The 24,568-nt window shown below is 45.8% G+C and overlaps 1 protein-coding gene across 2 annotated transcripts in view; it reads right to left on the reverse strand.

Moving 5' to 3' along the window:
- Window positions 1–2,718: 2,718 nt before the first annotated feature.
- NMUR1 (neuromedin U receptor 1) overlaps window positions 2,719–24,568 on the reverse strand; it is a 28,281-nt gene continuing 6,431 nt past the window's right edge. Inside the window, exons 3-6 of one of the 2 annotated variants that reach the window (XM_059879309.1) lie at window positions 9,670–24,559; window positions 4,538–4,713; window positions 3,817–3,978; window positions 2,719–3,660 (exon numbers count right to left, since the gene is read on the reverse strand). In XM_059879309.1, coding sequence (XP_059735292.1) covers window positions 24,177–24,559 — 383 coding nt within the window. In that variant the 3' untranslated portion in view covers window positions 2,719–3,660; window positions 3,817–3,978; window positions 4,538–4,713; window positions 9,670–24,176. Of the gene's footprint in view, window positions 3,661–3,816; window positions 3,979–4,537; window positions 4,714–5,810; window positions 24,560–24,568 lie in introns of both variants that reach the window. The other variant, XM_059879307.1, reaches the window with a different exon arrangement.

Here is a 24,568-nt window from a genome sequence, read left to right on the forward strand (position 1 = left end):
ATGGTGTTGAACTGGAACTGGGGGCACCAGTGTGAACTCATGGTTTTCAAAAATATATATTGATAAGATATAGAAATAGCTTTGGATGAGAATGTGTGTGCATATATGCTTCCTAACTCTGACAACTGAGATGGCTTGCAACTCATATTGCCCAACACCAGTGAACTCACCCAGCTCCTAGATCTTGGCGTCTAAAGCCATTCTCCAATAACAGGCACCAAGACTCCTCAGAGAAATGGCTATTTCCAGGGCTGTGGCAAGGAAAGTACAAGACGAGCCGCCAACATCTTATGGGGTGGGAAGGAAAGGAAGAGCTCAAAGAATAATGGGGGGCATACTGGGACATATCAGTAGACCCAAGGAGGCAACCTGAATGTCCCGTCCCCATGCCAAACCAGGGACAATACAACAGACAAAACAATGCTAGTAATGGATGATAATCCATAGAATAAGAACCTACAGAATAAAATAAGAATCTGCGGATCCACATCAATATAAATATTTGAATGAGTGAAGAAATAAATAAATAAAGGCAGCGGAATTCCCTGGCAGTTCAGTGGTTAGGATTCCATGCTTTCACTGTGAGGGCCCAGGTTCAATCCCTGGTCAGGGAACTAAGAGTCCCACAAGCCGAGTGGTGTGGCTAAAAAAAAATAAAGTAAAAAATAAATAAAATAAAGGAGGGTGGAGGAAAAATCCTTTCTCATGGTAGACTCTAACCCATAAATGTAAAATGAGGAAACCTGAAAACCACCACTTGGCAAATACCCTGGTAATAACAGTGTCAGCACATTAAAAAGCAGAGACATTACTCTGCCAACAAAGGTCCGTCTGGTCAACACTACGGTTTTTCCAGTGGTCATGTATGGATGTGAGAGTTGGACTATAAAGAAAGCTCAGCCGTGGGGAGTGAAGTGGAGGTCAGAGAGACAGGGGAGCCCCTATTACATGGGGCTCTGTGGTCCCATGTTAGGTGAGAAGTTTGGGAGTTTCTTCCTTCGATTTTTTTTGTGTGTGTGTGGTAAAATACACAAAACAAAGTTTACCGTCTTAATTTTTTTCAGTGCACAGTTCGATGTTATAAAATATGTTCATGTTATGCAATTAACACTACCATATATCCACAGAACTCTTTTCATCTTATAAAGCTGAAACTCTATACCCATGAAACAAGAACTCCCCAGCCTCCCGCCCCACAGACCTGGCAATCACTGTTCAACTTCCTGCTTCTATGATTTTTGACTACTCTAAGCATCTCAAATAAGTAAAATCACACTGGGTTTTTGCTTTTTTTTTTTTGAGTCTGGTTTATTTCACTTAGCATAATGTTCTCAGGTTCATCAATTTGTAGTATGTGTCAGAATTTTCTTCCTTTTTTAAGGATGACTAATATTCCATCGTATGTATAAACCACATTTTGCTTATTCATCAATCCATTGAGAGACACTTGGATTTTAGTCATTGTGAACGTGGGTGTACAAACAACTCTCAGAGACCATGCCTTCCTGGAGGAGGAAACGGCAATCCACTCCAGTACTCCTGCTTGGGAAATCCCACGGACAGAGAAGTCGGACAGGCTAGAGCCCATGGGGTAACAAAAGAGTTGGACACGACCTAGCAGCTGAACCACAACGAACAGTGAATGAGCTTAGAAGACCCCACACTAGGGTCCCTGGCATTGGGAATGTGGAGTCTTAGCCACAGGACCACCAGGGAAGTCCTCCGTGGTCATGTCTAATTTTGGTGGAAGGAGCCAGTACCACCAAAAATCTCAGAAATACAGAAAGGTAGAGGATGGAGGAAAGCCCTAAAGAGGCAGGGGGTGGAGACTGGGGTGCAGTGAGGGGTGGAGATCAGTCAGGGGCAGGAGGAAGGCACCTTAGGAGGCGAGGAGGCTGCAGACCCACAAAGTGTACAGGTGATGGGAGGGGAGGGGTTCTATTAGGGCTTTATTTAGTAGGTGATGTTACCAAACGAGAGTGAGAGAAGAATGCTCTGGCTTCAGGGGAGAAGAGGGGGTCATGAGGACAAGAGAAATGGAAGACTTCTGGAGAGCACTGATGGCCCAGCCAAGACTGGAGCCATGGGTTTAGATCTGTCCTAAAGCCTCCATCCCCCTTTGCTCCATGGTGACTGTCCAGCTGAGTTTCTCCTCCTTAGTGGCCAAGACCTCCGCTGGGAGGCTGTCCTGAGGGTCATTGATGCCATTTGCCTCTCCTTCCCTGGACGACAGGGTGGCTCTCTGGCCTTCTCAGAGCCTGGCAGAATGGAAGAGGAATCCCACCCCTGGACATCAGCCTTGTGGCTCATGTGGTGCCCAGAGAATCTACCCTGGTGAAGGCCTATCGGTGCACACTGGCCTGAGCCCCTCGGCCGGTTTGGTATGTCCGTCTTCCTATGGGCAGGGTTGCACAAGGTGTCTAAACATTCTGTTCTTCCAGCGGACTCCCTGGTTCACATCCCTGCTTCACAAGTACCTTTAAGGAAAGTATGGCTGCCTTTAGGGCAGAGGTTTATCAATTTGAATAGTCTAAGTGCTAGAAAGGCGAAGTATAGAAGAAAATAAACTTGCCAGGATATAATCAAATGTTATTTTTATATCCTATAAGGTACAAATATGCAATGCCAGAGATTGCACTTTAAATTTGACATTGAAAAAAAATATAATTTGGAAATAGAAATAACTGTTCAAAGTTCCAAAAATTATTACTCTTCAGATTTGAAATTCAAAATCTGACATTCCTTTATTATGCCACAAGATGTCAGTCAACATCAGGCTGTGGACCTTGTGTTGCAACACACAGCAGAGAATTCATCCTTAAATCCTTTAACTGGGAGCCACATTTAGGTTTTCTTTAGTTTCACAGCAGAGAATAGCTGCTTACAAACATAAGTACTTCCAAAAAAAAAAAAAACAAACAAACATAAGTACTTCCAAACATGGACAGAATCTCTGCACAATGGTGTTTATATTTAGGGTAACCATTCCCAAGATATCTGTAGAATTCTGGAATCTCAGCATCGTGGTATTTGGCTTTCAGGTTGGTATCGCAATGCAATTCACTAACTTCCATTTGTAGCTCTTCATTCACATTATGAATCCTAATTGAGAAAGGGGAACTGAACAGTATTAGTTCATTCTCATAAAGTGTGAAATCGGAGAATCTTTTTTGGAATTTAGTCTTCAACTCTTTAATTTGAGGTATGTAGTGCAGGCCATCATTTTCATTTTCAGAAACTAACTCCAGCATAGGAAAGTGGGCCAGGTTGCTCTGTGCCAAATGAGTCTCCCAAAGACACAATTTCACCAGGAATGAGTCAACCGAATCATACAGTTGTGCCAGCACCTGTGAATGCCTTTCTAGAGAAATAGCCAACATGTTTAGATGTGTCACAATGACAACCAAAAAGGCGAGGTCTCTGACCCAATCTCTACTCGTGAGCTGAGGCACAGATTCTCCTCCAGAGGACATCAAAAAGTCAATTTCTTCCACCATTTCCAAAAACTGCCTTATGACTACACCACGACTCAGCCACTTCAGTCCTGTGGAGCAGAACACACTTCCATATTGGGCATCTAACTCATCAAATAAAGCACAGAACTCTCTGTGGTCCGAGCCATGGGAGCGGATCCAGGCTATGGTATGATGCTGGGAAAGACTGAAAGCAAAAGAAGAAGAGGGTGACAGAGGGTGAGATGGTTAGACAGCATCACCGACTCAATGGGCATGAATTTGAGCAAACTCTGGGGGACAGTGAAGAACAGGGAACCCTGGTATGCTGCAGTCCATACCAGGATCTTCCCTGGTGGCTCACCTGGTAAAGAATCCACCTGCAATGTGGTTTCAGTCTTTCTGACCTTCCTCTTCCTCTCAGCCTTTGTCGTCATCCTCATGATCCTGATCATTTTCCTCCACCCCCAGGGAAAGGCTCATCTCCCCTTGGCCCGTATAGGCCACAAGGTTTCTTTTCTAGAATCTAAATGAAAACGCACCTAATCAATTACTACTGCACAGACTTGCTGAGAATGAAAATAACAAATTCATCTTTGGGAGTAACTGCTCGTAAGTCTGACTATATACACACATCTAAGACAAAAAAATTCATTGTCATTTCAACCTTTTATTTTGAAATAATTAAAAATGTACTGCCACTGTATTTTAATACCAATGCTGAGAATTACTGCTTTGGAAGCAATACCATTTAAAATGTTACACAGATGCCATTAGGATAAAAGAATCACTGAGAGTCAAATCTAGGGGACAATTAACCTGCTTGGTTTACAAGCAAAAAGAGAGAAACAAATAATATACAGTATTCAAAGATAAAACTCTGAATCTGTTCATGTGGAGAGAAGAAGCCTAATGTCCACTGGGACTCCTCAAACCAAGTCTGGGGAATCGGCCAGGGGTGCGAAGGGTGGTGTTTCCACAGAGGCCCTCCAAGAGGCATGTGCCATGGCACTGTAGTCACCAGCAGGACGCCCCAAGAAGGGTCTGTTTACCTCCCTCACACTGATCCAACTCACAGTTTTTACCTTCATCCTCCCCCGAGTCCTCAGCCCTCTTCTCATGGTCCTCGAGCTTGGCAATCCTCCTGTCTTTTGGAAACTTGGCCCCTTTCTGCATGGTGATATTAACTTCTCAGCAAACGGGACTGAGAAACTTTTTTTTTCTTATTTCCTGGAGCGGTAGCAATCTTCCTACTATTCTTCTGAAAGACAACAACCAGGAGGAGGAAAGTGAAAAAGTGAAAGTGAGAGTTGAGTCCGACTCTTTGCAACCCCATGGACTGTCCATGGAATTCTCCAGGCCAGAATACTGGAGTGGGTAGCCTTTTCCTTCTCCAGGGGATCTTCCCAACCCAGGGATTGAACCCACGTCTCCCTCACTACAGGCAGATTCTTTACCAGTTGAGCCACAAGGGAAACTCAAGAATACTGGAATGGGTAGCCTATTCCTTCTCCAGCAGATCTTCCCGACCCAGGAATCGAACCAGGGTCTCCTGCACTGCAGGTGGATTCTTTACCAACTGAGCTAGAGGAAGAGCAACAATAAAGAGGTATCTCCCCTGTGGCCAGGAGGTGGCAGTCACACTGCAGAGTCAGCAAGTGCAAAGTCTGCTCAGGCCCATGTGTTAGCATCCATGCTGATTTCTCCAGGATGAATTTGTGCAGTAAAAGAGCTCCCAGCCCCAGGATCACCTGGCATGCTTGTCTAAGAAAAAAAAAAAGGGGCGGGGGGGGATTCTTGGGACTTCACTTACAACTTTCAAATCAGAATCTCTACAGGAAAGGATCTAGATTTCTAAAACCTACGCAAGATACCGCCTAAGAAAACACACCAAATCAACTACTGTCTAAGTGGCGCCACGTGCCTGTGGAGTCCCAAATCTCCGCACACAAGTAAAACACTAAAGGGGGGCTTCCCTGGTGGCTCAGCAGTGAAGAATCCACCTGCAACGCAGGAGATGCAGGAGACGCAGTTTCCATCCCTTAGTCGGGAAGATCCTCTGGAGTACTCCAGTATTCTTGCCTGGAGAATCCCATGGACAGAGAAGCCTGGGGGCCTACAGTCCAACCATAGGGTTACAAAGAGTCAGACATGCTGAGCTCTGCAAAACACAAGAGAGGGCCCCACACTGGCACCTGAAATATACACAAGAATGAGAGCCAGGCCCCCGAAGGTGGACCTCGTGCTTCCCAATCACACCACCAATTCCCATCCAGAGCCACTAAAAATCGGGCATGGTATTACAAAACTCAATGACTAAAGATGAAAATTTTAGCAGAACACTGAATGAAGACTCACCATACACAAAAATGAAGAACTATGGGCAGTAGATGACCTTGTGAAAACACAGCCAAAGGTCAGATATCTACATGCCAAGGAGAGGTGCCACAGAAGTAACCAATCTGCCAACAGCTTGATCTTTGCTGTCTGGCCTCCTGAACTGTAAGAAAGTAAATTTCTGGTTTTTTCAGCCATCCATACATCTGTGATATCATGGCAGACCCAGCAAAACATAAAACATAACTGATTACACATACAGATCTGAACCCACATCACAGGAAGAGATGAGTAACTATGTGATTAGCATTACTGGTTATGAACAAAATTTATAGGCATAAGATGAAGGACCAGTTCACCTGGCATAGGAATGACATGGGATCAGGGAAAGCATGTGAAAGGGACCATATGCTGCACCCATCAAAGCAAACTGTTCCAGGCAACACATTTTAAACAGGAATGACCAAGGGTTGCCAGTGTGAACAGTCTAGAATCATATCACGTGCATTTCAGTTTAAGGAAAGTATAATGTGACTACTCCTATTTTCCTCTGAGCTAATACAGTCTGGGTTTCAAAACAAAAGTTACGTTCATCAGGAAATTTTTTGGCTCTGACTGGTATAGAGAGTTAATGCACCGTACTGGGGACACCACAGAACAGGAGTTGCTCTCCTATCTTTGTCCACTTAACTATGTCACACCAAGCTACGTCTGTGAAAGGATTAAATGACCATCTCAATTCCAAACAAGAGTTACTAACTTGATAGCTGGGAGATGCAAAGCACGTATGCCATACTCAGTACACCTGGGCATTTCTGTCCCCCATGAGCAGAAATAATCTTTAATAAGCTTCAGCTATCTTTGCTTGAAAGCTTGTATATGACCAGTGTATTGCAGTTTCAATTACATAATAAATTTCATATAAACCAATCAAATTAATCCAAAAAGTTACTGAATCTATGAAAACAAATTTGAACGCTTTGGACACACTTGATAATGCTTAAAAACTGCAGTCAAATTAGGTGTGGGTGAGCAACCATAAAAGAATGGAAAAAACTGTAAAAATGTAGATGTAGGAGTCTATTCAAATTGCTTTCTTGGGTTGTTTTTTTCAGTTTTGCTTTGCCTTAAAGAAACAAATTTTAAAGACAAGGCCTTGCAGAAGATACACTCTGGGTATACTTTATACAGAGAAAATAAACTCCTGCCACAGTGACCCACATCAAAAGACTAGCAAATGAATACACATATTTTTTTTAAAGACTTTTTTATGTGGACCATTTAAAAGTCTTTATTGAACTTGTTACAACATTGTTTCTTTTTTTTTTAGTGTTTTGGTTTTTGGGGCACAAGGCATGTGGGAGCATCTCACCAACCAGGGTTCAAACCTGCACCTCCTGTATTAACCACTGGACTGCCAGGGAAGTCTCCTGAGTACACATTTAATGTGTTTTCAATTACAATCAAAGGTGTGTATGGATAATTTACTTTTTTTTGAGGTACTGACATTACCATACAGTATCATGTTAGTTTCAGGTGTACAACACAGTGCTTGCTGTGCTTACTTGCTCAGTCCTGTCTGACTCTTTGCAACCCCATGGACTGTAGCCCACTAAGCAAGAATACTGGAGTAGGTTGCCATGCCCTTCTCCAGGGGATCTTCCCAACCCAGGAATTGAACCCAGGTCTCCTGTATTGCAGGCTGATTCTTTACCATCTGAGTACAATGCAGTGATTTCATATTTTTACAGATTATACACCATATGAAGTTATTACAATATTATTGACTATATTCCCTGTGCTGTACCCCTGTGACTTTCTTATTTTATAACTAGTAGTTTCTACCTCTTAATCCCATTCACCTATTTCAACCATCCCCCTCCCCCCTGGATAATTTACTTTCCATTCACTAACCCTATTCAGTCTACCTAACAAGGTCACTGTAAGGATGAAATGAGATAGTGTATCAAGTCCTAACACAGTGGCTGCACAGAGGAGGCGTTCAATATTCTTTAGCTATGTACCCAGTCACCCACCTCAATTCTTCTAGACCCAACTTAACCTATCTATGTTCAAATATTAATGAAGAGGCTCCCTTGTGGCTCAACTAGTAAAGAATTCGCCTGCAATGCAGGAGACCTGGATTCAATCCCTGGGTTGGGAAGATCCCCTGGAGAAGGGAAAGGTGACCCGCTTCAGTATTCTGGCCTGGAGAATTCCATGGACTGTTTAGTCCATGGCGTCACAAGGAGTTGAACACAACTGAGCGACTTTCACCTAGCCAGAAGCAGACCATTCTAGGGACCTAAATACATGCCAAAAGGATAAATATGGAAACATTATGTTTGATGGGCATGCAAACTAATGGAATTTAAGGAAGCAATTTTAAGAACCAAGAAACTGTCTTTCAAACCAGTATCTCTAGGTAATCACTATCACTTTTCAAACAAATAACACCAAATAAACCGCACTTAGTCACAATGCATCATCCATTTTACATAACACTGATGCTCAACTTGCTAACATTTTGTTTGGAATTTTTGCATCTATGCTCCTAAGCTGCTGCTGCTGCTAAGTCGCTTCAGTCATGTCCAACTCTGTGTGACTCCATGATGGCAGTCCATCAGGCTCCAACGTCCCTGGGATTCTCCAGGCAAGAACACTGGAGTGGGTTGCCATTTCCTTCTCCAATGCATCAAAGTGAAAAGTGAAAGTGAAGTCGCTCAGTCGTGTGGACTCTTAGCGACCCCATGGACTGGAGCCCAGCAGGCTCCTCCGTCCATGGGATTTTCCAGGCAAGAATACTGGAGTGGGGTGCCATTGCCTTCTCCAATGCTCCTAAGAGTGGTCTCCAATTTTTTAAAAATGACTTTGTTAGATTTTGGTACGGAGTTTACAGTGGGCTTGTGAAACTAGTTGGAAGTGCTCATAAAACCACTTTTTAAATTAAATAGTGCAGTTTAAGTGCTTTACTCTGGATTTTGACTGTTAAAATTAATGTTACTCTGCTCCACACTGTACATATAGATTCCTCATCTCTACTGCCACTGTCCTTATCTTCTGACATCTCATCCTCCCCATCTTCTATCTCCTTTGGGGAAAGACTCATTTTCTTCAGTTTCACCTTCATCTGTGTTCCTTCTTAAAAAGGACAAGACTATCAAGCATATCACAGGGCCTTCAACATTTCATGCTATATACCTCTTGCCTCTAATATTTGCGTTGTTTCCATTTGGAATAAATCTGTGTTAGGCCTCACCCTAGTTATTTTCATTCGGAATCTTTAACTCACACCAGCTAATATCAAAATGCATTGCAAAGATTATTTTTGGTATATGTTTGTAGGTTAGGTCTCCCAAACTCTCTCTCCTTTGCCACCATCTAGAAACGGAGCGACTTCCCTTTCACTTTTCACTATCATGCATTGGAGAAGAAAATGGCAACCCACTCATGTTCTTGCCTTGTGAATCCCAGGGACAGGGGAGCCTGGTGGGCTGCCGTCTATGGGGTCGCACAGAGTCGGACACGATTGAAGCAACTTAGCAGCAGCAGCAGCAGAAACGGAAACTCCTCAAGATAAAAAAGGAATTCCTCCCCTTTCCTCTCATTCTGCTCCCTTTACCACACGTTTTCAGACAACTTGGATGTTCTTAAAAATTTGTTAACTTCATTACCGACTGCTCAAATGGAAGCCCCCATAGCGGAACAAAATCAGCCTACATTTCAAGTTCCTTTACCTCTCCAGACTTGAGAACTCATTGTTAACTGGAGCAGCTTCCAGCTGGACTCCCATCAAAATTAACAACATAAATACAGGAGTCTCAAGCCAGGACCCTTAACCATCACTTTCAAAATTAATCCGCACAGGGTAGTCACAGACCCGTTCTCCTCGCCTTAAAACGAACGCCGGTGTGGGGCCCCGCCCACTGAGCCTGGAGGGCTTCCAGGCGCGGCCAGCTGGGACTGCGCGCCCCGGAAGATGCTGCCGCACACCGCAGCTGCAGACTAGCCAAGAGAACGCTCCCAGGCACCGCTCCACACGCTAGACCCTAGCGGCATACAGCCGGGAAGAAAATGGCGCCCTCGTGACTAGGCCTTGCGCAATCAGAGCCGATGCTGCCTTTACGCCCCTCCCCAGCCGCCCTGGGAGGGGCGGGCGGCTAGCAAGACTCGGGGCGGGGTCACCAGCCCGCGGGCGTGGGGTGGGGGGTTGCCACGTACTGCGCCTGCGCGCAGGGGGCCATTTGGTCTTGTCGGGCCGTTTACACAGGTGAATGGTCCGTCGGTCACCCGGCGTGAGTTCAAAGTTGCCGCCGCCGCTGCCGTTGAGGACAGCAGGGCGTGTGGTAAGCGGAGTAGAGTAAGCGAAGGTTCCCATACGTGCGGGGACCTGGCGGCGGCCACAAGCTAGGCACTTACTGTTGGTGGAGCTGTGGAAAGCAAACACGGCTCATAGAAACAGCCACTCTTTGCGGGCTGGTGAGCCAGGGGAGAAGTTCCAGGAGCTCACGTCCGTTAATCCGGTTAGGCAGCCACCTAGTCACTGCGGCGTGGTCGTTATTATCCGCCTTTTTCAAGCCTAGAAGGAGGCAGGACCCTAACGCGAGGCGGAGTGGAGACCACAAACTGGCAGTTGGCCTCTTGATCCTGGAGAATTTCCCCTCGCTGCCCACCAGCGTCTGAAGCTGCCTTCAAAGCAGTTAGTGACAGTAATGTAACCAAAAGTAGGGTTCTGCTTGCTGCCCAAAAGCCAATGAAGAGGCAAGGTTTGTGGAAAGAAAAGCTTGCTTTATTTTGGATGCTGGCAAGCCAGGGAGGAGGAGGAGGCAGATACCCAAAGGCTGACCGCCGGCCCCGCCCCGCACCGTACCCCACCCTTTCCCACCTCTCCGGGCACCTCCCTCTCACCACCCTCACTAGCCCCCACAAGCAGTCAGGGGGCAATAGGTTTTATAGACAAGGAGGGGCTTACACATAGAAACGGAGACAGTCATCTTCGAATTGGTTGTTAGTCTGGCCGTGGTCATCTTCAGTGTTTTAAGTAATCTTTAGTTCCAGGGTCAGTTACTGTTTCGATGAAACCAGTTCTTGAAATTGTGGCAGCTTATATCATGGGCATCATGTAGTTAACTTCCTCCAGCTGGTGGAGGGGTTTCAGTATTTATAAGATGGCTCACAAGATGTGGCTCAAATATTAATCTATAGCCCTTGAGAAGAAGCTAAAGGTCCTTGACTTTGCTTAATGACTAAGCTATTATTATTTGGTCTCCTTGACTGTTTTCCTTTGTTTCTGCATTTTCTCATTTTTCTGATTAAAATTATTCTTTGTCTAAAGTTTTTCCACAGACAAAAGGCAGGCAGAGGACATGGAGGGCAAGGACCATAGCATTCTGCTCTGTTTCAGTAATGATCACAGCTAAAACATTAATACCTGTATGTGTGCCAGGCATTGTACTGGTTGCTTTTCATATAGTTTATCATGGGCTTTTCAAAACAAATCTGTGACTCAGAATCTTCAGTTCAGTTGCCTCCTACTCTTTGCAACCCCATGAACCGAAGCACGCCAGGCCTCCCTGTCCATCACCAACTCCCAGAGTCCACCCAAACCCATGTCCATTGAGTCGGTGTTGCCATCCAACCATCTCATCCTCTGTCATCCCCTTCTCCTCCTGCCCTCAATCTTTCCCAGCATCAGGGTCTTTTCAAATGAGTCAGCTCTTCGCATCAGGTGGCCAAAGTATTGGAGCTGGTTTCATTTTACATTTAGGGAAATTGAGGCACACAGAGGTTAAGGAACTCATCCAAGGCCATTGATTTACATCCTCAGTTGCTTAATATGATCTCCTAGTTTCTTTAAGCCATCTTTAATATGTGCTTTCTCAACAGTCATTTGCACCATTAGGCCCTGTAGTAACAGATCAAAATTTTAGGAATTATACCCACATTGGGATTTTAAAAAGAGAGCCTTGAGTCACATGTGTGTTTTGGGGAGTGAGAAGGCATGGCCCTGGATAAGGGACCCTGCCCTTGTCCTAGCTTCAGAAAGTCCCAAATTAGGGGAAAAAGAAAGCTCAACATTCAGAAAACTAAGATCATGGCATCTGGTCCCATCATTTCATGGGAAATAGATGGGGAAACTGTCAGACTTTATTTTTTTGGGCTCCAAAATCACTGCAGATGGTGATTGCAGCCATGAGATTAAAAGACGCTTACTCCTTGGAAGGAAAGTTATGACCAACCTAGATAGCATATTCAAAAGCAGAGACATTACTTTGCCAACAAAGGTCCGTCTAGTCAAGGCTATGGTTTTTCCAGTAGTCATGTATGGATGTGAGAGTTGGACTGTGAAGAAAGCTGAGCGCCGAAGAACTGATGCTTTTGAACTGTGGTGTTGGAGAAGACTCTTGAGAGTCCCTTGGACTGCAAGGAGATCCAACCAGTCCATCCTAAAGAAGATCAGTCCTGGATGTTCTTTGGAAGGAATGATGCTAAAGCTGAAATTCCAGTACTTTGGCCACCTCATGCGAAGAGTTGACTCATTGAAAAGACTCTGATGCTGGGAGGGATTGGGGAGGAGAAGGGGACGACAGAGGATGAGATGGCTGGATGGCATCACTGAATCAATGGACGTGACTTTGAGTGAACTCCGGAGTTGGTGATAGACAGGGAGGCCTGTGCTGCAATTCATGGGGTCACAAAGAGTTGGACACAACTGAGCGACTGAACTGAACTGAAGAAAGACTTGCCTACATATTTTAGATTTGGTACTTGGTGACTAAACAACAACAACAACTTGACTGAAGATAGTAAAAGAATGTTGACCAATAGTATTTATCTCTGAAATGCAAGATGTTTCAAGTAAGTCAAGGTCAAACTGACTAAAGGAAGAAAATACCATATTATTTTAGATAAACTGTATGTGTGAAAATGTAAGATAAACATTTGGTGGCAAAAAATTAAGCATTCTTATTAAAATTCATGATCAGTTCAGATCAGTTGCTCAGTCTTGTCCAACTCTATGTGACCCCATGGACTGTAGCACAGCAAGCTTCCCTGTCCGTCACCAACTCCCCGAGCTTACTCAGATTCATGTCCATCGAGTCGGTAATGCCATCCATCCAACCATCTCATCCTCTGTTATCCCCTTCTCCTGCCTTCAATCTTTCCCAGCATCAGGGTCTTTTCCAAGGAGTCAATTCTTTGCATCAGGTGGCCAAAGTATTGGAGTTTCAGCTTCAACATCAGTCCTTCCAATGAATATTCAGGACTGATTTCCTTTAGGATGGACTGATTGGATCTCCTTGCAGTCCAAGGGACTCTCAAGAGTCTTCTCCAACACCACAGTTCAAAAGCATCAATTCTTCGGCTCTCAGCTTTCTTTGTGATCCAACTCTCACACCCATACATGACTACTGGAAAAACCATAGCTTTGACTATATGGACCTTTGTTGATAAAGTAATGTCTCTGCTTTCAATATGCTGTCTAGGTTGGTCACAGCTTTTCTTCCAAGGAGCAAGTGTCTTTTAATTTCATGGCTGCAGTTACCATCTGCAGTGATTTTGGAGCCAAAAAAAACCAAAAAGTCTCTCACTATTTCCTTTGTTTCCCCATCTATTTGCCATGAAGTGCTGGGACTGGCTGCCATGATCTTAGTTTTCTGAATGTTGAGTTTTAAGCCAGCTTTTTCACTCTCCTCTTTCACTTTCATCAAGAGGCTTTTTAGTTCCTCTTCACTTTCTGCCATAAGGGTGGTGTCATCTGCATAAAAACTTGGGATGTGGGTGTCACTCAAGACAGCTAAATTATGACGGCAAAAAAATTATGACGGATTTGGTCACGTTACAGTTTAAAACTTTGGATGCAAGATAGCTTGCATAAAAAATTTTAAATATGAGGAACAAATTGGGAAGCAATACTTGTAACATAATAAAAATTGAGTATCAGAATATGACAAAACTATGAGCTTCCCAGGTGGCTCAGTGGTAAAGAATCTGCCTGCCAAGCAAGAGATACTGGTTTGATTCCTGGGTCAGGAAGATCCCCTGGAGAAGGAAATGGCAAACCGCTTCAGTATTTCTGCTTGGGAAATCCCATGGACAAAGGATCCTGGCAGGTTACAGTCCATGGGGTCACAAAGAGTTGGATACAACTGAGCAACTAAACAACAACAGATGAAAAACTATAAGAAAAAGGCAAGGAAATAATGGGCAAAGGATATGAAACGTAGCTTTCAGGAGAAATGTAGGTAGTATAAAAAGAATGAAGAGGTACAACCACCAGGAAAACATCATTTAAAACAATTATACGATACCATTTTATCCATCAAATTAACAGAAATTAAAATATCAACAAGTGTTTAAGGATTGTGGGAAAACTGGTGAGAAGGCAAGTTGTTACTGTAAGAGGAGGAAAAATATCTACCTATCAAAATTTTTAGCTAGGACCCTGTAACAAAAGGCAGATTAACAAGATAAAAGAATATAGATTTATTTAAGTTTGATGTGACCAGGAGCCTTCATAAGGAAATGACCTGAAGAATTGCTTAGACCTGAGTGTTTTGCTACATTTGATGAAGAGTGGAGGGTGTGACAAAATGTGATAGGATGGAAAGGAGTATAAGTGTGTCACTAGCGGAAACAGCAAGGCCTCTGTGTTCAGATTCCTCTTGGTGTTCCTCAGTCTTGGAGAAAACATACTCCTTCCCTCTGGGCAGAGGGAGGGCACCTCTCATGTGAGGGTTTTATGACCTGCTTCAGGGGAAGGTCAGGGAGTCCTTTCTGCACTGCTGTTTTTCCAGTTGGCTTAAAATATCCAGCCTGCCAAGGGGCTTATTTTGGGGTATAATATCCTGAATCCCTTCATTACAAACACCTGGAGAAAAATTTGGCAATTTCTTGTTGAGGTGAAAATTCTCCTTAAATTTAGGAATTCCACTTTTCTCACCTAGAGATCAGGGATCACACTGAGGAAAACACAAAGTGAGTCTTTATTGCAAGTTTAAAATTTATTATGGGGAATTCCCTGGTGGTCCAGGAACTAAGACTCCGTCCTCCCAATGCAGATGGCCTAGGTTTGATTCCTGATCAGGGAACGAGATCCTACATGCCACAAAGAGTCCATATGCTGCAACTAAGACCAGGCACAGCCAAATACATTTTTCAAACAAAATCTTATGGACATTTTCAAACATACATTATTAAGTAGAATATATACTGCATCCCCTTTTACCCATCACCTCAACCACTTCAATATTTTTGCCACTCTTTTTTCAGCTACTCCTTGCCCCACTTTTTTCCTCTCCTTTTAAAATTTTTTTTGCTTGAGTATTTTAATATGAATTCCAGGCATCCTATTATTTTGCCTATAAACACTTTATTAAATACTGCTACATGCTGTCAGGATTACTCCAGTATTCTTGCCTGGGAAATCCCATGGACAGAGGAGCCTGGGTGCTGCAGTCTGGGGTCACAAAGAGTTGGACATGACTAAGCAACTAAACAACAAGAGCAATATCTAGTCTGTGTTTAGTTTTTTGTCTCAGAAGTGCCTTTCTACCCTTAGCATGTTTGAATTAGGATTCAAACATTTCCACGCATTACATTTGGTTGATACGTCTTTTCTTCCTCTAACAGAAACCCCCTTTGATTTTATCTTTGAGTCTTTGTTGCTACAAGTGGGGGCTACTCTTGGTTGCAGTGCACGGGCTTCTCCTTGAGGTGGTTTCTCCTGTTGCGCACGTGCTCTGGGCGTGTGGGCTTCAGCAGTTGTGGTGCCCAGGCCTAGTTGCTCCATGGTATGTGCAATCCTTCTGGACCAGGGATCAAACCCATGCTTTCCTGCATTGGCAGGCAGATTCCTATCCACTGTACCACCAGGGAAGTCCCAGAAACTCCCTTTTAAATACTATTTATTTGTTGAAGAAACCAAGGCTTCTTCAAATTCTTACAGAATTTGTCCTTATACTGGATTTGGCCTGCATCGTTGAGGTGTCTTGAGCAGACTCCACAATCCTCAGCAATCTTGTAAACTGCCAGTTAGATCTGCAGGCTTCGTTTCAGCTTCTGTGGGGTAAGGGGGAGGAGTTGGTTGTTTTGGGGGTTTTTTTTGCAAGACTTAGGGTTGGTGTACTTCTTTTTCATCCCTCTAGGGGTCTCACAGAGTCGGACATGACTGAAGTGACTTAGCAGCAGTAGCAGCAGCAGGAGGCACTTAACATCTGGTTAAGTGAAACAAGACTGGGAGCTGACTGTGGCTCAGATCAGGAACTCCTTATTGCCAAATTCAGACTTAAATTGAAGAAAGTAGGGAAAACCACTAGACCATTCAGGTATGACCTAAATCAAATCCCTTATGATTATACAGTGGAAGTGAGAAATAGATTTAAGGGCCTAGATCTGATAGATAGAGTGCCTGATGAACTATGGACTGAGGTTCGTGACATTGTACAGGAGACAGGGATCAAGACCATCCCCATGGAAAAGAAATGCAAAAAAGCAAAATGGCTGTCTGGGGAGGCCTTACAAAGAGCTGTGAAAAGAGAAGCGAAAAGCAAAGGAGAAAAGGAAAGATAAAAGCATCTGAATGCAGAGTTCCAAAGAATAGCAAAAAGAGATAAGAAAGCCATCTTCAGCAATCAGTGCAAAGAAACAGAGGAAAACAACAGAATGGGAAAGACTAGAGATCTCTTCAAAAAATGAGAGATACCAAGGGAACATTTCATGCAAAGATGGGCTCGATAAAGGACAGAAATGGTATGGACCTAACAGAAGCAGAAGATATTAAGAAGAGGTGGCAAGAATACACAGAAGAACTATACAAAAAAGATCTTCATGATCAAGATAATCATGATGGTGTGATCACTCACCTAGAGCCAGACATCCTGGAATGTGAAGTCAAGTGGGCCTTAGAAAGCATCACTACCAACAAAGCTAGTGGAGGTGATGGAATTCCAGTGGAGCTATTTCAAATCCTGAAAGATGATGCTGTGAAAGTGCTGCACTCAATATGCCAGCACATTTGGAAAACTCAGCAGTGGCCACAGGACTGGAAAAGGTCAGTTTTCATTCCAGCCCCAAAGAAAGGCAATGCCAAAGAATGCTCTACTACCGCACAATTGCACTCATCTCACACGCTAGTAAAGTAATGCTCAAAATTCTCCAAGCCAGGCTTCAGCAATATATGAACCGTGAACTTCCACATGTTCAAGCTGGTTTTAGAAAAGGCAGAGGAACCAGAGATCAAATTGCCAACATCCGCTGGATCATCAAAAAAGCAAGAGAGTTCCAGAAAAACATCTATTTCTGCTTTATTGACTATGGCAAAGCCTTTGACTGTGTGGATCACAATGCTGCTGCTACTGCTGCTAAGTCGCTTCAGTCGTGTCCGACTCTGTGCGACCCCATAGACTGCAGCCTACCAGGCTTTTCCGTCCATGGGATTCTCCAGGCAAGAACACTGGAGTGGGTTGCCATTTCCTTCTCCAATGCATGAAAGTGGAAAGTGAAAGTGAAGTCTCTCAGTCGTGTCTGACTCTTAGCGACCCCATGGACTGCAGCCTACCAGGCTCCTCCATCCATGGGATTTTCCGGGCAACAGTACTGGAGTGGGGTGCCATTGCCTTCTCCGTGGATCACAATAAACCGTGGAAAATTCTGAAAGAGATGGGAATACCAGACCACCTGACCTGCCTCTTGAGAAACCTATATGCAGGTCAGGAAGCAACAGTTAGAACTGGAAATGGAACAACAGACTGGTTCCAAACAGGAAAAGGAGTACGTCAAGGCTGTATATTGTCACCCTGCTTATTTAACTTCTATGCAGAGTACATCATGGGAAACGCTGGGCTGGAAGAAATACAAGCTGGAATCAAGATTGCCAGGAGAAATATCAATAACCTCAGATATGCAGATGACACCACCCTTATGGCAGAAAGTGAAGAAGAACTAAAGAGCCTCTTGATGAAAGTGAAAGAGGAGAGTGAAAAAGTTGGCTTAAAGCTCAGCATTCAGAAAATGAAAATCATGGCATCCGGTCCCATCACTTTATGGCAAATAGATGGGGAAACAGTGGCTGACTTAATTTTTCTGGGCTCCTGCAGATGGTAATTGCAGCCATGAAATTAAAAGATGCTTACTCCTTGGAAGGAAAGTTATGACCAACCTAGACAGCATATTAAAAAGCAGAGACATTACGTTGTCAAGAAAGGTCCATCTAGTCAAGGCTATGGTTTTCCCAGTGGTCATGTTTGGATGTGAGAGTTGGACTATAAAAAAAGCTGAGCTCCAAAGAATTGATAACTTTTGAACTGTGGTGTTGAAGAAGACTCTTGAGAGTCCCTCGGACTGCAAGGAGGTCCAACCAGTCCATCCTAAAGGAGATCAGTCCTGAATATTCATTGGAAGGACTGATGTTGAAACTGAAACTCCAATACTTTGGCCACCTGATGCGAAGAGCTGACTCACTGGAAAAGACCCTGATGCTGGGAGGGATTGGGGGCAGGAGGAGAAGGGAATGAGAGAGAATGAGATGGCTGGATGGCATCACTGAATCAATGGACGTGACTTTGAGTGAACTCCAGGAGTTGGTGATGGACAGGGAGGCCTGGTGTGCTGCAATTCATGGGGTCGCAAAGAGTCGGACACGACTGAGCGACTGAACTGAACTGAACTGAAGTGACCACTTCTAGTGATGGTAACACTGTTTAGACAGTTTGGGCAGTGTCAGCTTCATGCATCCATCATAACCATGGAGCTTCTACCAGATGGTTCTAGGTAGTTCTCTTATAAAGCAAATGACTGAAAACAATCTTTTGGGTTGGCCAAAATGTTCCTTAGGTTTTTCCGTAAAATCCTATGGAAAAACCCCAAGGAACTTTTTGGCCAACCCAATATTATTCATTGATGAGGGAGAGTATATGTCCGGAAAATGACAGAGATCAAATTGCAAAATGTTAATAGTGATTAATTTAGGTGTGGGGAATAGAAGTAATTATTTGTGTAATTCATTTTTTCCCCAAATTTAATAAAATGGGAACAAAAATAATCCTGCCTGTGCCTGAAGGCCAGACAGACAAGGAAACAGACTGGAGGGAATGTTTCAAGTCCAAATTTCCAGGAAGAGCAGCCAGGGAGAGTCCAGAGAATGAGAGCAAAGAACTTGGACTGCAGTCAGCTTTGCTATTGTTTTTGCCTGTCCAGTGTCCATTCCTCCCCCTGTTTAATTTAGGGTCCCCCCCTCCTCCTCCTATGAATTCTGTTCTGGTGGAACTGTCACTATAGATGCTCCACTGTTTCCTGGTCACAGTTCAGGGGCCAGTCAGCCCCCTTCTCCCACGACTTTTGAGAGTTGAGCAGCTTCGCCTCCTCCTGGAAGCCCTCCCTCCACTGGGGCAGGTGCCTGTCTTCTGTGCCCCCAGAGTTCCAGCTGTCAGAACCCTTGTATTCCAGTGCCTGTATGCCCACCCCCTGTCCTCAGCTTTAGGCAGTGCCTGGCACATGGTACTCAGTACTTAGCTGAATGAATGAGGCCCACGTTGCTTAGAGCTGATGAAGGTACTTGAATGTTAGATTAAAAGATCCCAGGTAGGGACTTCCCTGACTCGGAGCTTCCAGTGCAGGGGATGCAAGTTTGATTCCTGGTTGGGGAACTGATCCCACATGCTACAAGGCATGGCCATAAAAACCAAAAATATTAAAAAAAATGAAGATCCCAGGTGCTCTTGTAGATGTTCCAGAAAATTTGGCAGCAGCTTCCTGGCCCTCCAGTCTAGTCCTAGCTTGTAACCACCTCTCCGGAGTCAGGGAACTCTTAGCCAGCCAGGTACAGCCTTCCCTGAATCCCCACTGTCCCCCAGTTGGGCTGTGGCCTCTCTTCCTGAGCAGCCCCCCAACTATCCCCCTCTGCCTGTGCAGAAGCTTGAAAGAAGGTGAAGCTGAGCTGTTGCACTTAAAGAGGCCACACAAGGGGACATGGAGTAACCACCATCCTCAAACTAAACCTCGTAGACTTACAGGCCTGGACACCGGAAGGATACAGCAGTCAGTGCTGGCCTCTGAGTCTCATATGTGTGCAGGCAGGTTGCACACCGTTTCTTTGAAATGTATCTTCCAATCCAGACTGACTTTGGCCTAATGCCAGATTGACTTTTTTAAATTAATTAATTAGACTGCACTGGGTCTTAGTTGAGGTACATGGAATCTTCGATTGTGGCATGCAGGATCTTTAGTTGTAGCATGTGGAACCTTATTTCCTGACCAGGGATTGAACCCAGGCCCCTGCCTGGGGAGCAAAGAGTCTTAGCCACTGGATCACCAACCACGGAAGTCCCGTCTGACTTTTGAGTCAGGATTCAAACCCAGGCAGCCTGACCAGAGTCCTTGCTCACCACCTAAACCCTATTGCTTTGTCAGAAGAAGCATACTACAGTGCTTAGAAAATGTAAATGTGTTTCTAGGATCAAATTCCTTAAGCCTGTCCTCATCGTTCTTGCCTCTTAAAAAAAAGTGTTTTAAAAATAGAGTGAGAAGGAGAATGATTAAGTATTACAGACTGCAGTTTGGGGTTTTAGAACAATTAACGATGATATCTGCTTATCTTAAGAATATGTAAAGACAACCACTAGTAGAACAAACAGAGTCTGTACCCTTCACAGCAGGGGTGGATGGATCTGCTAAGGTTCTTGGTTTACAAACAATGGCAAACAACTCTGACCAACTTAAGCAGAAAAGGAATTTATTGAAAGGCTCTTGGGAGCTCATAACAATAGCTCTTGGAAAACCTGGCAGAGCAAATGGGCAGAAGCCAAGGCAGGCTGGGCAACTGGAGCCCCAGGGGCAGCCTGGATGGGATGCTGCTGTTAGCACTGCTGCCCTGGGTCGTGGGTCTTAGCATCACTTGCTGCCAACGTGGGACCCTCCGGCTGTCTGAGTGTAAGTCATGGGTCACAGTGATGTCAGTGATGCCGTGTCCAGAACACTTTCAGTTTCTGTATTCATAGTAGGAGCCTGGGCTTGGTCTCCCACCAAGTCACACACTGAGGGATTCCCCTCAAATTAGTTGATAATGCAAATACTAGGGAGCCCTCCAAGAAGGCAGCTCCTCTCTACAGGGAAGACTTGGGACAAAGAACGCCTGGTGGATCTGTTAGAAGACAAGAATGAGGAAGAAGGAGACACTGAGAAGTGTATGAAATGAGATGGGCTCCCGGACAGCAGGACTCATTTGGAAATGCCATCTGTCTACAGAACAGTGGATGCGAAGTGCTGCATACTTTATATTTCCTGAGCAGATACTTTAACAAAAGGAAGGGTGGGCAAATGCAGCTTTGTTTATGACACCCATCTTGGTGAGTTCCCAAAGAAAATAAAACTTTTTTTCTGAGAAGGAAACGGTGATTGCCTTGGCCTTCAGAAGTACTTTCAGAGAGGGTTGTGTATGATGAACCGTGGGATCTAGGACCCTCGGAAAGGAAGTGAAGAGCAGAGGCAACTGATGGACTGGGAGAAAGAAGAGCAGCTGAGAACCGGGAAGGTTAGACATGTTTAAAGAATAACTATGACTTATAGAGCAAAAGAGCTGGAAGGAGGCAATCATGGTCAAGAGCTCCCACTTCCAGAAGTGGAAACGCTCCTGGAGGTCCTAGGAGTGAGGAGGTGACCACAGGACCAAAAGGCTGGGGTGGAGAAGAGTGTCCAAAGCTGTAGGAAAGACCAGGAGGAGACGCCAGGGTCGCAGAGGGCTGTCCACGTGGGTTTCAGCATCACCCAGGATCACGGCAGGAAAGGAGGAGACAGGAAGCAGAGAGGGCCCAGCCTCTTGAACATGGAGGAGGAGGGATGTGTATGACTGTAGCCAGGACATGAGGTGACTTGAGCCCCAGAGGAGCCAGCACTCCTATCCTGGGAGTAGCACTGGGCACTTGGCAATGCTGCCTCACACCCCACCTCCCCTACCACCCTGACCGTGCAGAAGAGCAGAGCAAGCTGCAGAAGATGCTGCATCCAGGACAGACTGGGATCTTGCTGGCTGGCCTTTCTACCTCCACTCGTTTCTCAAGGGCTGAGCCCGGAACTGCTGTTTCCACTTTCCATGGTAACTCATGATAAATGGAAATGGGACCTACCCATTGATGTGCTATGGAGACACTCAAGAGACATACATCGAATTTACACTAAGAGCCCAGGTCTTTTGATAACTTATCTCCCCTATGTTCCCCCATCTGCCCAGGGCTTCTCTGCCCATAGTTGGCCCTTCACAAATGCTGACCAAAGCCTCAGGAGCACGTCAGCTCTGACTATCACTTAAGAGAGGCTCCAGGGAGTCCAGTTAGTCTGTGGGAACAACGGCAGGCTCCACCTCCCCCGACGCCACCCCAAGGCCTCCAGGGAGCTCATTTCAGAGACGACATTGGGTCCTCATGGCTCTGCACAGCCTCTTTACACAAGCTCCCTTCTCAAATTTGCCCATCCTGTCTAATATATGGTGGTTACCTCTGGAGAGTAAAGCTACAGGTGACTTTCTTTTTTTCTTTTCCTTTAGGCTTAATTCTTCCTTTAAAAAAAAAAAAACTGTAATAAAATACATATACAATTTACCATCTTAACCATTTAAGTGTATAATTCAATATTATTCAAGTATATTCACATTGGTTTGCAACCAATCTCCAGAACTTTCAAACTGAAACCCTGTACCCATTAAACAACTATTTCCCCCTCCCCCCATCCCCTAGCAATTACTTTAAATTGCTTTCGTTTTCACTCATTTGTAATTTCCAATTTTCTAAAATGAGTATTGTTTTTACAATTGAATTTCAAAAAACCCAGAACATTTTGTACAATCTCCTCCACTTTGCAGTCAGGGGGCCGGGGGCCTGAGCTGGGGAGAGTCTGCAGGGAGAGTCCCGTAGCACCCAGGGGCCCTACAGCCCCTCGCCAGGGAGGCCACGGTTCCTTCTGCCGCAGTTCCCCCTCAGGAGGAGAACGGGCCAGGCGCTGTAGCAGGACAAGTTCTGGCCATGAACTGAGTCCTGGCTGAGCACCCAGCTATCCATGGGGACTCAGGATGGAGCTTCATTTCAGGACTTACTCCATCTCTCTTCTTACCTCAGGGCTTTCTTAGTGGCTGGGCAGGAAAGAATTTGCCTGCAGTGCAGGAGATGCAGGAGACACCGGTTCGATCCCTGGGTCAGAAAGATCCCCTGGAGGAGGGCGTGGCAACCCACTCCAGTATTCTTGCCTGGAGAATCCCATGAACAGAAGAGCCTGGTGGGCTACAGTCTGTGGGGTCTCAGAGTCAGAAACGACTGAGCACACATGCACCCTCTTCTCACTTCACTGAGCCCCAGGCAGTCCTCACGGGGCACCCTTTGTCCTTGGGTGGCCCATGTCTCTTGTCCCCAGAGATTCTCTGGCCAGTCAGGCCCAACGCTCCGCTCATCTCAGGCCCCCAAGCCAGCATGTGAGGAGGTGAGAATGGAGGCAGGCAGGGGCCTCTGCTCACACATGTGGTTCCTCAGTCGGTGCTAAGTCTCACCTTCTCTAGGACAATCAAAGAGCGTTCTTTGGGTGGCTCTGGAGGAGGTGGGGTGGGGAGCTTGTAGGGGTCAGGGCAGGAGTAAGGGTTGAAGATAATGAGGATGTGAAGGGTAATTTCCGCCTTGTTAATCTGAGGGTATCTGTTACCAGCAGTGACTTCTGCACCCACACAGAAAACCAGCTGAAGTGCCAAAGTGCGATGCTCCAGAGTGTCAGGGCCTCTTGTTTTGCAAATAAGGGACCCAGGCATGTAAGGAGAGGCAATTTGCTTGATGCCGGGTGGGGGTGGGGGACAGCAGGGAGAGTGGGGGCTGCACAGGAGGTGGCAGCACAGCTGAGATTGGAAGCAGGTCCCCTGGATCCCAGGCACACCTGCCACCTAGTGGCTCCACCAGGTGGAAATCCCAGAGCAGAATAAGTCAACTGGGGGCCGGGGAGTGGTTGGGTCAGAGGAAGGTCGCAGGTTCCCAGGTGCACCAAGAGCTAGAAGGGGCAGAGTGGACCAGAACCGGAAGCTCAGCAAGAAATGGAAAGGGAGGGCCGCCCCGGAAACACTTCAGAAACTGGGGGTGGGTGGGGGAACCCCCAGATGGAGTCTTGCCGTGCCCAGTTAACCAGACATGATGTTCCTACCAGGGCAGGGCTGTACCAGGAGGCCTGGGGGCCTGGAGAGCAGACAGCAACCTTATAATCCTTCCAATACATGTGTGGGGGCAGTAGTCAGGTGCTAGTCAGAGTTACTAGGTTGAAGTGGGGTAGGGGGACAGAGGATAGCCTGCAGAAGAGGCAGGTGTGGCCCCCCAAAGCTGGGTGTGACCTTCTGGCCCCTTGGGGTGAAGCGGCATGAGGCTCCTCTCAGGAGGGGTGCGTCCCTTGCTGGCCCCCTGGGCTACTGTTCTCAGCCAGAGGCTGGGCCTGGCTGCCCGGGGAGCCCGTGTCACCCAGGATGCTGCCCACGGTCACCCTGCTGAGGCTGTAGGAGCTGTGGTGGGCTCTGTGGCCACGGCACTGGGTCCCCGGGCACATGGCCTCCCGGAAGGCGTCCCGGAAGCGGGTGGACATGAGGCTGTAGAGCACAGGGTTGGCGGCCGAGCTGAGGTAGAAGAAGACTCCAGAGATGACGTGCACGTACTGGAAGGCCAGGAGCAGGCCCTCGGTCCAGCGGGACACGAAGCTCCACATGAGGCGGTCGATGTGGAATGGGGCCCAGCAGATCCCGAACACCACGACCAGTACAACTGCGGGCA

This window comes from Bos taurus, chromosome 2 (genome assembly GCF_002263795.3).
Source record: "Bos taurus isolate L1 Dominette 01449 registration number 42190680 breed Hereford chromosome 2, ARS-UCD2.0, whole genome shotgun sequence".
Taxonomy (NCBI): domain Eukaryota; kingdom Metazoa; phylum Chordata; class Mammalia; order Artiodactyla; family Bovidae; genus Bos; species Bos taurus.